General features: G+C 45.2%; 3 protein-coding genes across 4 annotated transcripts; 2 read left to right on the top strand and 1 right to left on the bottom strand.

Annotated features, from left to right (window-relative positions):
- Positions 1 to 78: 78 nt before the first annotated feature.
- LOC117582117 (serine/threonine-protein kinase TBK1) lies at positions 79 to 2,713 on the top strand. 2 transcript variants are annotated; one of them, XM_034269691.1, is made up of 6 exons: positions 79 to 236; positions 312 to 1,338; positions 1,394 to 1,673; positions 1,738 to 1,810; positions 1,879 to 2,003; positions 2,066 to 2,713. In XM_034269691.1, exons 1-6 carry the CDS (start codon positions 153 to 155, stop codon positions 2,634 to 2,636), a joined length of 2,160 nt encoding a protein of 719 aa, XP_034125582.1. In that variant the 5' UTR covers positions 79 to 152; the 3' UTR covers positions 2,637 to 2,713. The 2 variants fall into 2 exon arrangements, with proteins under 2 accessions (XP_034125582.1, XP_034125583.1); XM_034269692.1 differs by lacking the exons at positions 1,879 to 2,003; positions 2,066 to 2,713 and having other exon boundaries at positions 1,394 to 1,677; positions 1,738 to 1,803.
- Positions 2,714 to 3,304: 591 nt separating this feature from the next.
- Positions 3,305 to 4,917, top strand: LOC117582370 (E3 ubiquitin-protein ligase SPL1). The gene has a single exon (XM_034270030.1). The coding sequence runs from the start codon at positions 3,383 to 3,385 to the stop codon at positions 4,178 to 4,180; it is 798 nt and encodes a 265-aa protein (XP_034125921.1). The 5' UTR covers positions 3,305 to 3,382; the 3' UTR covers positions 4,181 to 4,917.
- Positions 4,918 to 7,641: 2,724 nt separating this feature from the next.
- On the bottom strand, positions 7,642 to 11,809 carry LOC117582093 (probable nuclear hormone receptor HR38). Its single transcript, XM_034269656.1, has 4 exons — positions 11,516 to 11,809; positions 9,628 to 10,776; positions 8,097 to 9,183; positions 7,642 to 8,029 (listed from the first exon to the last, which is right to left on the bottom strand). Exons 1-4 carry the CDS (start codon positions 11,534 to 11,536, stop codon positions 7,773 to 7,775), a joined length of 2,514 nt encoding a protein of 837 aa, XP_034125547.1. The 5' UTR covers positions 11,537 to 11,809; the 3' UTR covers positions 7,642 to 7,772.
- Positions 11,810 to 12,456: the final 647 nt, after the last annotated feature.

Genomic DNA, 12,456 nt, shown 5'->3' with positions numbered 1-12,456 from the left:
ACTTTTCACAATAGACGCCGATGAGTTCCGTTTATCGCACAAAAATACCCATAGATTTATGAACATATCAATCAATTACCATCCCTACAGCAGAAAATTCGTAGATTCCGATGCAGAAAAACAAAGAAATTGTATAAAAACAAATTGAAAGCATGTCGTTTCTGCGTGGCTCGGTGAGCTATGTGTGGTGCACCACCAGCGTGCTGGGCAAGGGCGCCACCGGCTCTGTTTTTCAGGTGAGAATGCGTCACTCTACTCCCATTGACCACTTTTCCTATTGTTTGACCCCCATTTTCCGCCATCTCACGCAGGGAGTCAACAAGATTACGGGCGAATCGGTGGCCGTGAAGACCTTCAATCCATACAGCCATATGCGACCGGCTGATGTCCAGATGCGCGAATTCGAGGCTCTCAAGAAGGTGAACCACGAGAACATTGTGAAGCTGCTGGCCATCGAGGAGGATCAGGAGGGACGTGGCAAGGTGATTGTCATGGAGCTGTGCACCGGCGGCAGTCTGTTCAACATACTGGACGACCCAGAGAACTGCTACGGCCTGCCCGAACACGAGTTCCTGCTCGTCCTGGAGCATCTCTGTGCGGGAATGAAGCATCTGCGAGACAACAAATTGGTTCATCGCGATCTCAAGCCCGGCAACATAATGAAATTCATATCGGAGGATGGCCAAACCATCTACAAGCTGACGGACTTTGGTGCTGCACGCGAACTGGAGGACAATCAGCCCTTTGCCTCGCTCTACGGCACCGAGGAGTATCTGCATCCTGATCTCTACGAGCGCGCTGTGCTGCGCAAGTCCATCCAGCGCTCGTTCACCGCCAATGTGGATCTCTGGTCGATTGGTGTGACGCTCTACCACGTGGCGACGGGCAATCTGCCCTTTCGACCCTTTGGCGGTCGCAAAAATCGGGAGACAATGCATCAAATCACCACAAAGAAGGCTTCGGGTGTCATCTCCGGCACACAGCTGTCGGAGAATGGACCCATAGAGTGGTCCACAACGCTGCCACCGCATGCGCATCTCTCGCAGGGTCTGAAGACACTGGTGACGCCGCTGCTGGCTGGCCTGCTGGAGGAGAATCGCGAAAAGACTTGGTCCTTTGATAGATTCTTCCACGAGGTGACTCTCATCCTGCGCAAGCGAGTCATTCACGTGTTCTACACGAATCGAACCAGTTCTGTGGAGGTATTCCTCGAGCCTGAGGAGCAGATTGACAACTTTCGGGAGCGCATCTTCCTACAGACAGAGGTGCCGCTGGAGAAGCAGATTCTGCTGTTCAACAACGAGCATTTGGAGAAGAAGGTTACACCCCGCACTATTGGTAGGCATCGAACCTGCTCTTGGTTTGCATTTTCTCTGAGAAATTTCACCCACAGCTAAAGCATTTCCCGCCACAACGACAGAGCAGCCCATATTCCTCTACAGCAACGATGATAATAATGTGCAGCTGCCACAGCAATTGGATTTGCCCAAGTTCCCAGTGTTTCCCCCGAACGTGTCCGTGGAGAACGATGCCAGCCTGGCCAAGGCAGCCTGCAGCGTGGGACACGAGTGCAAGCGACGCGTGGACATCTTCACCTCCATGGATATACTCATCAAGAAGGGTGTGGAGCATTTCGTGGAGATGCTCATTACGACAATTACGCTGCTAAGGAAGTGAGTTAAGGGAAGATTGATTTGGCAGTGCTTTATTTCATGTCTTCTCCTGATTCTTTTGCAGAAAAACTGAGAGCTTTGACAACCTTCTGTCCACAGTGATTGATTATGCGGATGTGGTCCAAAGCACAGCCAAGGTGGGTGATGGCTTTCGTGTTTTTTTTTCTAGACATTACTTCAAGCAATTTGTTCATCTCTTCCGCAGTCCAAGAGCGATCAGGAGCTGAAGAACCTGCTGAAGACCTTAAAAAATGTCAAGAACGACTTTGATGGCGCCGCCGATGTCATCACACAAATGCACAAGCATTTTGTGCAGGACGATGAGCTCAAGTGAGTGGCAGACTAAAGCTGACCCGTCGAAATATAACCTTGGATATTCCTCTTCCATTTAGCGACCAATGGGCCTCGTCGATGCATGGCAAAAAGTGTCCCTGCCGAACGCGTGCCAGCGCTCAGGCCAAGTATCTTGTGGAGCGACTGCGCGACTCGTGGCAGCATTTGCTTCGTGATCGTGCCACACGCACGCTCACCTACAACGATGAGCAGTTCCATGCGCTGGAGAAGATCAAAGTGGATCACAATGGCAAGCGGCTGAAGGCGTTGCTCTTGGACAATGTGAATCCAGCGGTGGCACAGATAGCCGAGTGCCTGGCCGATTGGTATAAGCTGGCGCAAACGGTGTACCTAAAGACACAGATACTCGAGAAGGATGTCAGGGATTGCGAGCGTAAGCTAAATGGCATACGGGATGAGCTCTATCACATCAAAACAGAACAGAATCTGGATGGGGACACAAACACAATGCACAACAATATACAGCTGCTGAAGCTCAAGGAGCGGAACACGCTACGCGAGATGCAGCAGCAGCAGCAAGAGGTGATGGCTGTCATGAGGAAAAACAGCGAATTAATTACTTTTCTGAGCAAATTGGGCATCACAAATGGCAGCCTGGAGGCAAGTTAGCTTTAAATATTTAACAAAGAGGCTTAATATATATAAACTATAAGGCTACATTAAATACATGCAATACATGCATATAATGGCAGAGTTTTTATTAGGTTTTTAAGCATTTTTAAGAGCATTTTCCTATGGAAACAATTATTTTAGCAGTTGACAAAAGTTGGTCACGATAAATTCCCATTTACTGAAGGGGAACAATGTCCCTTATCCAAGACACGCACCACAAGACCATGGACAATTTCCCACTCTAGCAGGGCGGGGTGGACGAAACGGTAAACCGTTTTGTAATTTTTACATACACAATGATTAGACGGATAAACTTAATATTCACAAAAACAATTAGACCAGGCGGCTTAATTTAAACGTCAGGGCGCTTTCGTGTGAGAGATTGTAGAACACAAATGTATCCAATATATGAAAAATTCAAATACAAATTTTTAAAATATAAGAACATAAAGTACACAGTCTAACAAAAAGAAGTACTTATAATAACCAAAATATATTCTTCAATCGGATTCAATTATTGTTTCAGTTTTTAATGTTTTTGCAAGCTAGTAATAGCAAATAGAACATCAACATCGTGGAATATGACTTAAGACGACGGTATATTTTTAAAACGAGATGGTATATTTTTGAGGGTCTGATTTTATACTTTATCGATAATTCCGCGGTCACACCGGCGTCAATGTTTTGATTTTTGTTTTGTTTGAATTTTGTTAAAATTTGATCTGTTCGTATGAAATTAAGCCATGCTATACTTGCTGGATCTACTGGCTAATGGCATACATGCAATTGCGAACTTCGTGTACTACTTTCTGTGGGGCAGCTGTTTCATAGGCTATTGCCTTGTGGAGGGCGGTATCCGTGCCTGGCATTTCATGAAATGCACCGGCTGCGAGCTCCGTCACTTTTACAACAAGCTGCACAACAACATTGTGGATGTGGTGAACTACTTGCAGGGCGGCACACGTGATGGCTTGCTGAATACAACAGCTTTCTTTCTATCCTGCGGCTCTTACTTTTGTGGCCTGCTGGAAGGCCTGGGCACAGTGGTACTGTGGCTGCTAATGCTGCTACCGCGTGCAATTATCACCATTCTCGACTATGTACTGGCCTTTGTGGTGGACACGATTCTGGCCCGCGGCTGGCGTCTAGTCTACAGTCTGTTCCATCTGTCGATTGGCGTCGCCCTGCTGCTCGTTCTCTACATGTTCCGACGCTACGTGTACCTGCTGCTCATCTACCTACTGCAGCGGACCCGCACAGAGCTCAGACGGAAAACGCTGAGCGCTTATCTGTGGACAGCGCACCAGCTGAGCCGAATGTGGAGAGTTGGTTCCAAGCCAGCCAACAACGATGGCGTTACACCCAGCAGCGGCGCCTGTGTGGTGTGCATGGAGCGTCGCACCAACATTGTAATCCTGCCCTGCCGTCATCTGTGCCTATGCACAGAGTGCTCTGAGCAGATGTTAAGGTACACGGACTTGAGCTCCGCTTGTCCCATTTGCCGCGAGTCCATTGATGGCTATCTGCGTGTGTATGTTTAACGGTGCATTGGTAGTGGTGTGAAAAACTGTTATACACGCGTGTACGTGTCGGCAGCGCAGCGGCAGAGCCTGCACAACCCAATGGACCACAAGACGAGAGCAAAGCGAAACTATCGCAAAATGTTCGTAAACGGACTTGGAAATAGTACAAATCTCTTTAGAGATTTTTATCATTTCTATATATTTTTATAAAACGATTTTTATAATTTCCAAGTGCCGTGCCGAGCCCTAGTTTAAGCCATATGACTCCTAACTGTAAATAAGACTGCTAATTCGAATTCGAAGCCACAATTAGACTAGTCATAAGTCAAGTTATGTATATATATCCAAAGATAAAGCACAAAAGGCAATATAAACCCTAAGAAAAGACTCAGGAATAAGACTAGAATAAGAAAATAAAGTCCAAACAGAGATAATGTTTTTACAAACACTTTCCAGTTAGCAATTCAATTGATTTAGTTGTTTTATTTCAAACCAATTAAAATATACGATTTGTGTTTTGTATACATTTATGTAAATACGTTTTGGTTTGTATATAACTAATTTGTTTTTAAAAGACAGATATAGAAAAAATGTTTCTTTTGTGTTTATTAACTTGTAGGCTTACAGTTTTTATTTTTTACATATATAAATGTAGTTCGAAATGAAATGATTTGCTTTGCAGAGTTAATTGAATTGCCCGATATACACTGTGTCCACATATATCATAACATTCAGATGCATATTGTTTGTTTTTGTTGGATACTTAAGACTTGAAAGCATACAAAAAATATACATACTATATAGCATATACGCACATTTATATATCTGCTTTAACTGTATACTTATAGCATCTTTAGGTTAGGATTTTTCCCTTTAATGTAGCTTAAGTTATCTCTGTTGTGTGTGGGTCTCTATCTGAGGGTGTATCAATTATGTATAACATTATCTTTCGAAAAGCCTTCTAACTGATCTGCTTTAAATTTAATTTGTGCCAATTTGTTGTTTAGATAAAGCTTTATGCGCTGCTTCTAGCTTAAATCTGAACTCTTATATGATAAAATATATACATAAACCATCTATCTATCTGCGGTGTAGATTTATTTCAAAATATACATTTACACTTCTATAGCAATGTTTCAAAAGTTGTTTACTTTCATTTAAAATCGTTTGTTTTATCGAAAAATTTCACGTTTTACGGTTGGTTGCAACTTGATCTCAAAAATATGAAATTCACCATGCGATATAAAATTACAAAAAGAACAATTAACCCAAAATATATGTGTATATGCTATGTTCCGGTTGTGGCTTTAAATATTTTTGTGCCAGAATGAACTTGTAAAAGTTGTAATTTCGTTTCTCTATTCAAAATATATCTGTATATAGTCGTAGTATGTATGAAAGGTTTCATGTAGGTTTCTCTTTCTTTTGTGTAGGTACAAAGTAGGTTTCCTATAACTAGTATATATCATATATATATGTATATGTATATGTATTATGTGGTGCATTGTTTGTAACGGCTATAAAATGGCATCATTTTGTGGGTTTCGAACCCGAACCTAACTTACGTCGCCCTTATTGGTCACCTAACTTGTTCCTTTTTTGTGTGTGTTTTATCCTGTTTTATTCCCTAACCGTTTTCCTAACCGTTACAAGTTTCAGTTTTTTTTGTGTAGTTTTCTTCTTTTAGTTGTAGTTTATTCAAAGTGCTTAATGTCCTTACATGTCTAAAACTTGTCAACTTTGTCATGCAAAATGTAATGTAAATGTTCTTATGCATAAATGTAAGTGTATATGTATAGCTTCAGCTTAGCCGCATGCAGATCATGGTTTATACTTAGTTTTATCTTCTCCTTCCTAAAGATTCGTACAAAATCTAGTTGTCTCGTCTGCAATAATTTATTAATGGTCTATCTAAATTGTATGGTTAGCGTATAGGCATGCCAATAGAAGAGATATGTTGATTCATATTCATGCAATTTAGTTATAAAAGTCTTGAATTTTACACATAGAAAAACGGGGGGGTTTTCCTCTAATACAAAACATTAATTTGGAAATTGTTTCATCTGCTGAGGGCTGTTGCATGTACTTTATAATATATTATTATTATTTGCTAGCTAGGGATCGTTATTTTGTTGTTTGTTTTGTTTTGTTTTGCTATCAAAGAAAAAGTTGTACGTATAAAATAAACCATACAAAAGTTAGACATAAAAATATATATATATATGTATAGTATCTATGTATATTTATGCATGTATTTGTATATGTACTATAGACATATATTTAGAGTTCAATGCCAATCTATCACAAAATCACATAGAGGGGGGTTTTCCTATCGAAATAAGTAGAGAGTGAACAAATGAATCGATCGATCGATCGATCGATAGATAGAGAGATAATCCATTCCATCCATTCGCCTTTTCTTTGAGAACTCAGTTTTGGAGTGGCTAAGATTAGGTAGGGTTTCACATTTTGTATAGTTTTTTATCGGTACAGATACGGGGGAATACTTAGTACTTATATGCCTAGAGATTAACAGTTAGATTTGTGTACTTATTTTTGCTAGATTTGTGTGTTTGTGTGCAACTCTCTGTGTCAGACACAATCATCACAAAAAGGTACTTAAACTCTCATTTTGTGCACTGGTTGAGTGCCCATCGATAAGTTGAACGAAAAAGTTGAACTTAAATGCTATTCCTAAGTCTAAGTCTCTATGGCTAAACTGTAACCCTAAATGTGGGTCAAGTTTTAGCACACTTATTGTAGAATTTACACAAATACTTGGTTGGGGCTTATGGGGGGTTTTATCTTAGCTGGAGGGCAAGCATGGCATTGCTACATGATATGATAGTTGAGATTTGCCAAAAATTCTAAACTGATTCGAAACTCTAAAGAGAAAGGCAAGAGAATTGCGGCAGAATTGTTCAGAAAGTATCCAATTTATGGCCATTCAACTATTTGCTAGTTTTACTCTGAGTTACTCTGGAGGGAACTCCTTCTAATATAAACTATATATAAACAAATAATAATCCTACAAATCTAATTGTGTAACGCTTAAAACAATTGACTAGAAGTTAGCAAAGATAAAAGGCAAGAGTGTCCGTTCGGTGTCCGTTTGGTGTCCGTCTGCATGTTGAGCAAGTAGCTTTGAGTTGAGTTGAGTTGAGTCGGCAAAAGGGTTGAGATTGGGAGAAAAGTGTTTCCATTGAAGTAGCTGCTTGGACTTGTGCCGAGTGCGTGCCTGCCTATTGATTTTGACAGTTGAAATTAAACAATTTGAACAATTAACGTCAACAAGTTGTAATTTCCTTGGCGCTGACACGAAGTCGAGCCGAGCCGAGCCAGCCAGCCGGCCATGGTATGGACTTCTTCAAATATTCATGCACGTAATTATCCAATGGATGGCCTGTCTATCCTCGAACTACCGATATGGCTGTCTGGCTGCATACTGGCTTGCACTGGGCCCAAGTTTTTTGTTTAGATTTATTTATTGGGGGGTTTTCTACTAAAGCTAGTTATGGTTTACCTAGTTCTTAGTGGCTGTAACTTAGTTTCTATGTTGAAGGAAGCAATGTTGTGTGTTGTGTGTTGTGGTTTGTGGTTTTTGGACTGCCTAGAAGGGCAATGTGGCGACGAACATGTTCTCAATGAGTGCTGGCGCTGGCACCAGATCCTCCAGCTTCAAGTAGAAAATCCGCTGCAGTCCCTGAACGCTGAGGGAGCGCAGCTCTGGAAGTTTGCCCAGCAGTCGGCTGAAGTAGTGCTGCTTCTTTTGGGCCTCGGCATTGTAGGTGACATGATCGCGCAGACTGCCAATGATTTTCATCTGCAGCTGCTCCACTTTCTTGGGCTCACGCAGGCCATGGCGTTCTAGGGGGAGCAAAGGAATTTATTTATCAGCAAAGAACTCGCTTTGGGTTTTGGCTGTAAGCCTTACCTGTGATCAGTGTGAGTGCGCAGAGACACGCAAACGCTGATATGTCAATCTCGAGACTGTGCAAACTTCGACTAAAGTCCATGATGTCGTTCAGCCACTCGCCAAACGATCGCTGGCACTGACTGCGATGCAGCACCGTGCCATTGCAGAAGATCATTTTGGTGTCGTCGCTGCGTGCGCGATAGGACAGCCGCAGGACGAACAGCTCCAGGGAGGCGGACTGAAAGAGCAGCTCCTGGTCGTCGGGCGTGAGATCCAAGAAGCCGGGTATCTTCTCCGCAAACTGCCTGATGACATCCACCGAAGTGGTCAGCAAATGATAGAATTGCTGCACCTTGTCCGCCTCACTCATCGATGGCTCCTCGTAGTGGGTGTAGTCCAGGCATGAGGGATCGGGCGTCGTGTCCACATGACTTCGCACTAAAGCAGTTATCAGCGAAATGGGTGGCGATGGGGGCGACTCTTGCGGGGATTTCGGCTTGGAGGGCAGCCGTCCACGACGTCCTTTCAGGGAGTCCGTGCGCACCACCTCCTTGACCATGCCGACGACCAGACACTTCTGGAAGCGACAGAACTGACATCGATTGCGTCGCCGCTTGTCCACGGGGCACATCTTGTCCGCCAGGCACACATACTTGGAGCCCTTCTGCACGGTGCGCTTGAAGAATCCCTTGCAACCCTCACAGGTGCGCACTCCGTAATGCTGGCAGGCGGCGGTGTCCCCGCAAACGGCGCACAGCTGGGAGGCCGCCTGGAGCAGTCGTCCCGCCTGGAGATCTGCCCCAGCGGCACTCGCCGGCGAGCTGGCCGCCGAATTGGGCGCCGAACTCAGCTGCAGCGGATGTGCATGGGCATGATGCCGCTGCCCCAGCGTGATTTTGGCCAGCTTGGGACTCTGGGCGGAGCTGCCCGCGGGAGAGACTGTACGCTGCACGGGCAACGAGGAACGACGCACGGGTGTGGGCCCCACAGAAGCGGAAATGGAAGCTGCTGCCGCTGCCTCCACAGCGGCTGTGGCCGCTGCCAGTTCCGAAATGGTGGGAAAGGTGGGCAAAGAGTAGCGTTCGCCATTGTGTGAGTTGTAGTTCTGCGGGGGGTAAAAGAGAGAGAGAATAGAAGATTGGATTAGTTGGGAGGGAAGTAGGTCTTGAATCTGCCAACTGCTAATCGATTTTTAGCTTTCAGGATGATCTCGGAGATTAGTTTTAGGATGATTTTTATGCGTACAACAAAAAGCGACTAAGCGCGGCCTGGTTAGAGCTTACAAATCTAAAAATAGAATTACGCTTGCATGTGTGAGCCACGCATAAAGCTGGACGTGCATTAGTGAGAACTTTTGCAGAGCGGGGTGGGGGTGGATCAAGAGCGCGCTCTCTTTGGAGCAAACTTTCAAGAGAGCTTGCAGCCGCTCTCTTCGAATTTACTTGTATGCACGTGCAAATCAAATTAACATTACATATGCATGAATGTCCAGGGTTTAAGTACTCTTCTGTTTTTCTTATATACTTAACCATTTCTCTTTTGTACTCACATGATAGTTGGGCTGCTGCTGCTGTTGTTGCTGCTGCTGTCCGTAGAAATTATCGGAGGCGGATACCCCGTTATACTCATAGAGGGAACTGGCCGAGGAGCTTGGCGATAGATTGGCGCTGGCATTCACTGCATTGAAGTGTCCGTGGTAGTTGTAGCCACTACTTCCCCCGTTGTTGTTGTTGCTGCCGCTGCTGCTGCTGTTGGGATGCGGATGGGAGTGCGACATCTGCGACTGTGTCTGCAGCGTGTGCAGCTGCTGGAGCTGGGCGGGAGCTGGTGCCGGACTGGCATTCCAACCCGACATAACCTCAGCGGCACTCGTCAGCGGGAAGCAGTCCTCGTCCATTTTGAGTGTCAGCACTTGGTCAGTGGGCGTGGCTGCGGCCGTGGAGGAGGAGGAGGCCTGCTGGGGACTGCTGCCGCTGCTGCTGTTGTACTTGAGGGAGTAGGTCTCCTGGAAGCTGGGCAGGCTGCTGCCGCAGGACAGTGGCCCACCAATGGGCGAGATCAGCTGGAGTTGGCCGGAACCGGATTGCTGCTGGGAGAGCTGTTGCTGCTGCTGCTGCAGTGGCTGCTGTTGCTGCTGCTGTTGGGCGTGTAGGGCGATGGCTGGATCACTGCTGGAGCGTAGGCTGAGCAGACAGAGCTGTTGCTCCTGCTCGGAGCTGAGCTGCTGCTCGGGAATGGAGGAGAGTCGCTTGTCGCGCAGGCACGTGAGCTTCGTGAGATTCTCAATGGAGCTGGTTAGATCCTCGCCGGAGGGATTATCCGGATAGCCGCTGGTCGTTGGCGACAGCAGCGAGTTGTTCGAGTCCGAGGGGAAGAAGAGATCCGAGAACAGTTCACTGTGCGATCCGGCCACGTCGTTCAGGTTGCTTATCAACTGATCCTCCTCATGGGAGAGCAGTGATTCGGTTTTCAGCAGGTGTTGTTGTTGTTGGGTATTGAGGATCTGCTGCTGCTGCTGCAAATGTTGCTGCTGCTGATGTTGCTGTAGATGTTCCTGCTGGAGATGTTGCTGCTGCTGCAAATGTTGCTGCTGCTGTAGATGATGATGTCCCGCTGCAGCGGTTACCGACGACGTTGTACTCGTCGTCGCGGATTGCGTGGAGAAATTATCAAAGGGCGACAGTGAACTAAAGGAGCTCTGCAACGATAGACAGTCGACAGTCGACTGAATAAGTAACTGAATACTAGCTTATAAAAGTACTTCTGATATGTCTGCTCGTATGGATTGGCGGAGTCCAAACTTTCCCTCAGGACATGCGCATTTCCCAGAGCAACTCCCATTGGTTCGGCTATGCCTAGAGCCCACCCTTAAGCCCAACGCTGGAAAAACTCTTTCGCATGTTCTCCTAATTGGTTATGGTTTTATGATTTTCCCAAACACACAACAAAGCCAGTGTTTCCCCCTCACAATGGACATCTAATTGTTTGCTTTGTGGCGGCTGCTCATGGGGTGTGGTGTGGTGTGGTGTTGACTCCACTTAACTCTTCGCAGCTGGCAATTATCGTTGCCATTCATCTGCTTGCAATTTGCATAACATTTTTGCACACTTTACGCTCAGGATGTTTGGGTTTTTCTCCTAAATAGATATCCCAGCGGGAGATGAAATTGGAATCCCTTGGAAATTGGTAAGATTTTGGGTTGTAAATAAATGTATAGATTACAAGTGGAGGATTTCCTTTTTTAGCACTAATTAAATGTTAAGTGGAAGCAGTTCTTCTTCAGATATTTTATGTTTCTTCAGGTATACTTTTATTCCATAGATAAAAGGAGACAATTTTTCAGCTATTTTTTGGCTACAAATGTTCGGTTTTCCTTTACTATTTATGACATTTTCCCATGATATTGCAGCACATATTTTTGCTATCTATAAACTTACATTGGGTTGCAAAAGTAACATGCTTGTTGTCGCTGGGTTATTAAGCCTCACGTGGCTGAGTTTTGTGGTATGGATTGCTGCTGCTGAGGCTGCTGCTGTTGTTGCTGTTGTTACTCCTTTTGTTGCTGCAACTGCAATTGTTGCTGGTGCAGATGTTGCTATCGCTTCTGTTGTTGCTGTTGTGCTGTCAGTGTTGCTGTCAGTTTTCCCGATTTTACGCTCAACAAGAAGTTTCGACTTGCGGGGCGACGGCTGCTGACTGGCTGCTGCTCCTCCTGCGTTTATTGCTGCTGCACCTGCAATTAGGATACAAGAAAAAAAAAAGGAAAAGGTCTTTTTAGCAATTTAGAATCTCTGCTCGAAAGGGAAGCCAGGCGTGAATGCCACTCTGCGTGGCATGTCTCTGGGGTGCGCTTAATGCTAAATGGTTGGTGAAATGCCAAATATCTGCCACTGTCTCAGGCTCTCTCAGATATGAGAAGATTCATAAGTTGCTGCTGCCGTTTGTTGCCCAATTGTCTTGCGTTCCACACGCAAGCCTCCTCCATATCGAATGTCTTAATTAGAAATGCTCAACCAGAAAAAAACCCCACCAACTGTCCACATGTATAAATAAATATACAAATAAATATATAGATGTAGTACCAATATGGCGGTAGTGGGGCCACGACACCTCTCTCCTCCATTGTGTCGCGGGGTGGGCCATGAGGCAAGCTCACGTTGCAACCCAAAACCAAAGGAAAAGAAAAAAAAAACGAAGATGTTGCCCCACAACCCCCGGAAGAGTCAAGAAACAAAACGAGGATCACATCTCCATCTCCGCGCGGTTAATGCGGCACATAAAATGTAATAAATTGTGTTGTCCGTTGTTGCACGTTGCCTGACTCTCTGCCCCATTGTCTGCCCCTGCCACCGCTGCTTTTCTGATTATAATAAATATT

Source organism: Drosophila guanche, unplaced genomic scaffold (assembly GCF_900245975.1).
Source record: "Drosophila guanche unplaced genomic scaffold, DGUA_6, whole genome shotgun sequence".
In the NCBI taxonomy this organism is placed as follows: domain Eukaryota; kingdom Metazoa; phylum Arthropoda; class Insecta; order Diptera; family Drosophilidae; genus Drosophila; species Drosophila guanche.
This window is presented reverse-complemented; position numbering and strand designations above follow the sequence as displayed.

What these genes read in the sequence shown, in the direction of transcription:
- LOC117582117 (XM_034269691.1), top strand. Translation starts at nt 153, where the DNA reads ATGTCGTTTCTGCGTGGCTCGGTGAGCTATGTGTGGTGCACCACCAGC. An exon ending in CCACCGGCTCTGTTTTTCAG is followed by an intron (nt 237 to 311) that starts GTGAGAATGCGT and finishes CATCTCACGCAG; the next exon opens with GGAGTCAACAAGATTACGGG. An exon ending in ACAATTACGCTGCTAAGGAA is followed by an intron (nt 1,674 to 1,737) that starts GTGAGTTAAGGG and finishes ATTCTTTTGCAG; the next exon opens with AAAAACTGAGAGCTTTGACA.
- LOC117582370 (XM_034270030.1), top strand. Translation starts at nt 3,383, where the DNA reads ATGCTATACTTGCTGGATCTACTGGCTAATGGCATACATGCAATTGCG.
- LOC117582093 (XM_034269656.1), bottom strand. Translation starts at nt 11,536, where the DNA reads ATGTTACTTTTGCAACCCAAT. An exon ending in AGCAGCAGCCCAACTATCAT is followed by an intron (nt 9,184 to 9,627) that starts GTGAGTACAAAA and finishes TACCCCCCGCAG; the next exon opens with AACTACAACTCACACAATGG. An exon ending in CGCACTCACACTGATCACAG is followed by an intron (nt 8,030 to 8,096) that starts GTAAGGCTTACA and finishes TGCTCCCCCTAG; the next exon opens with AACGCCATGGCCTGCGTGAG.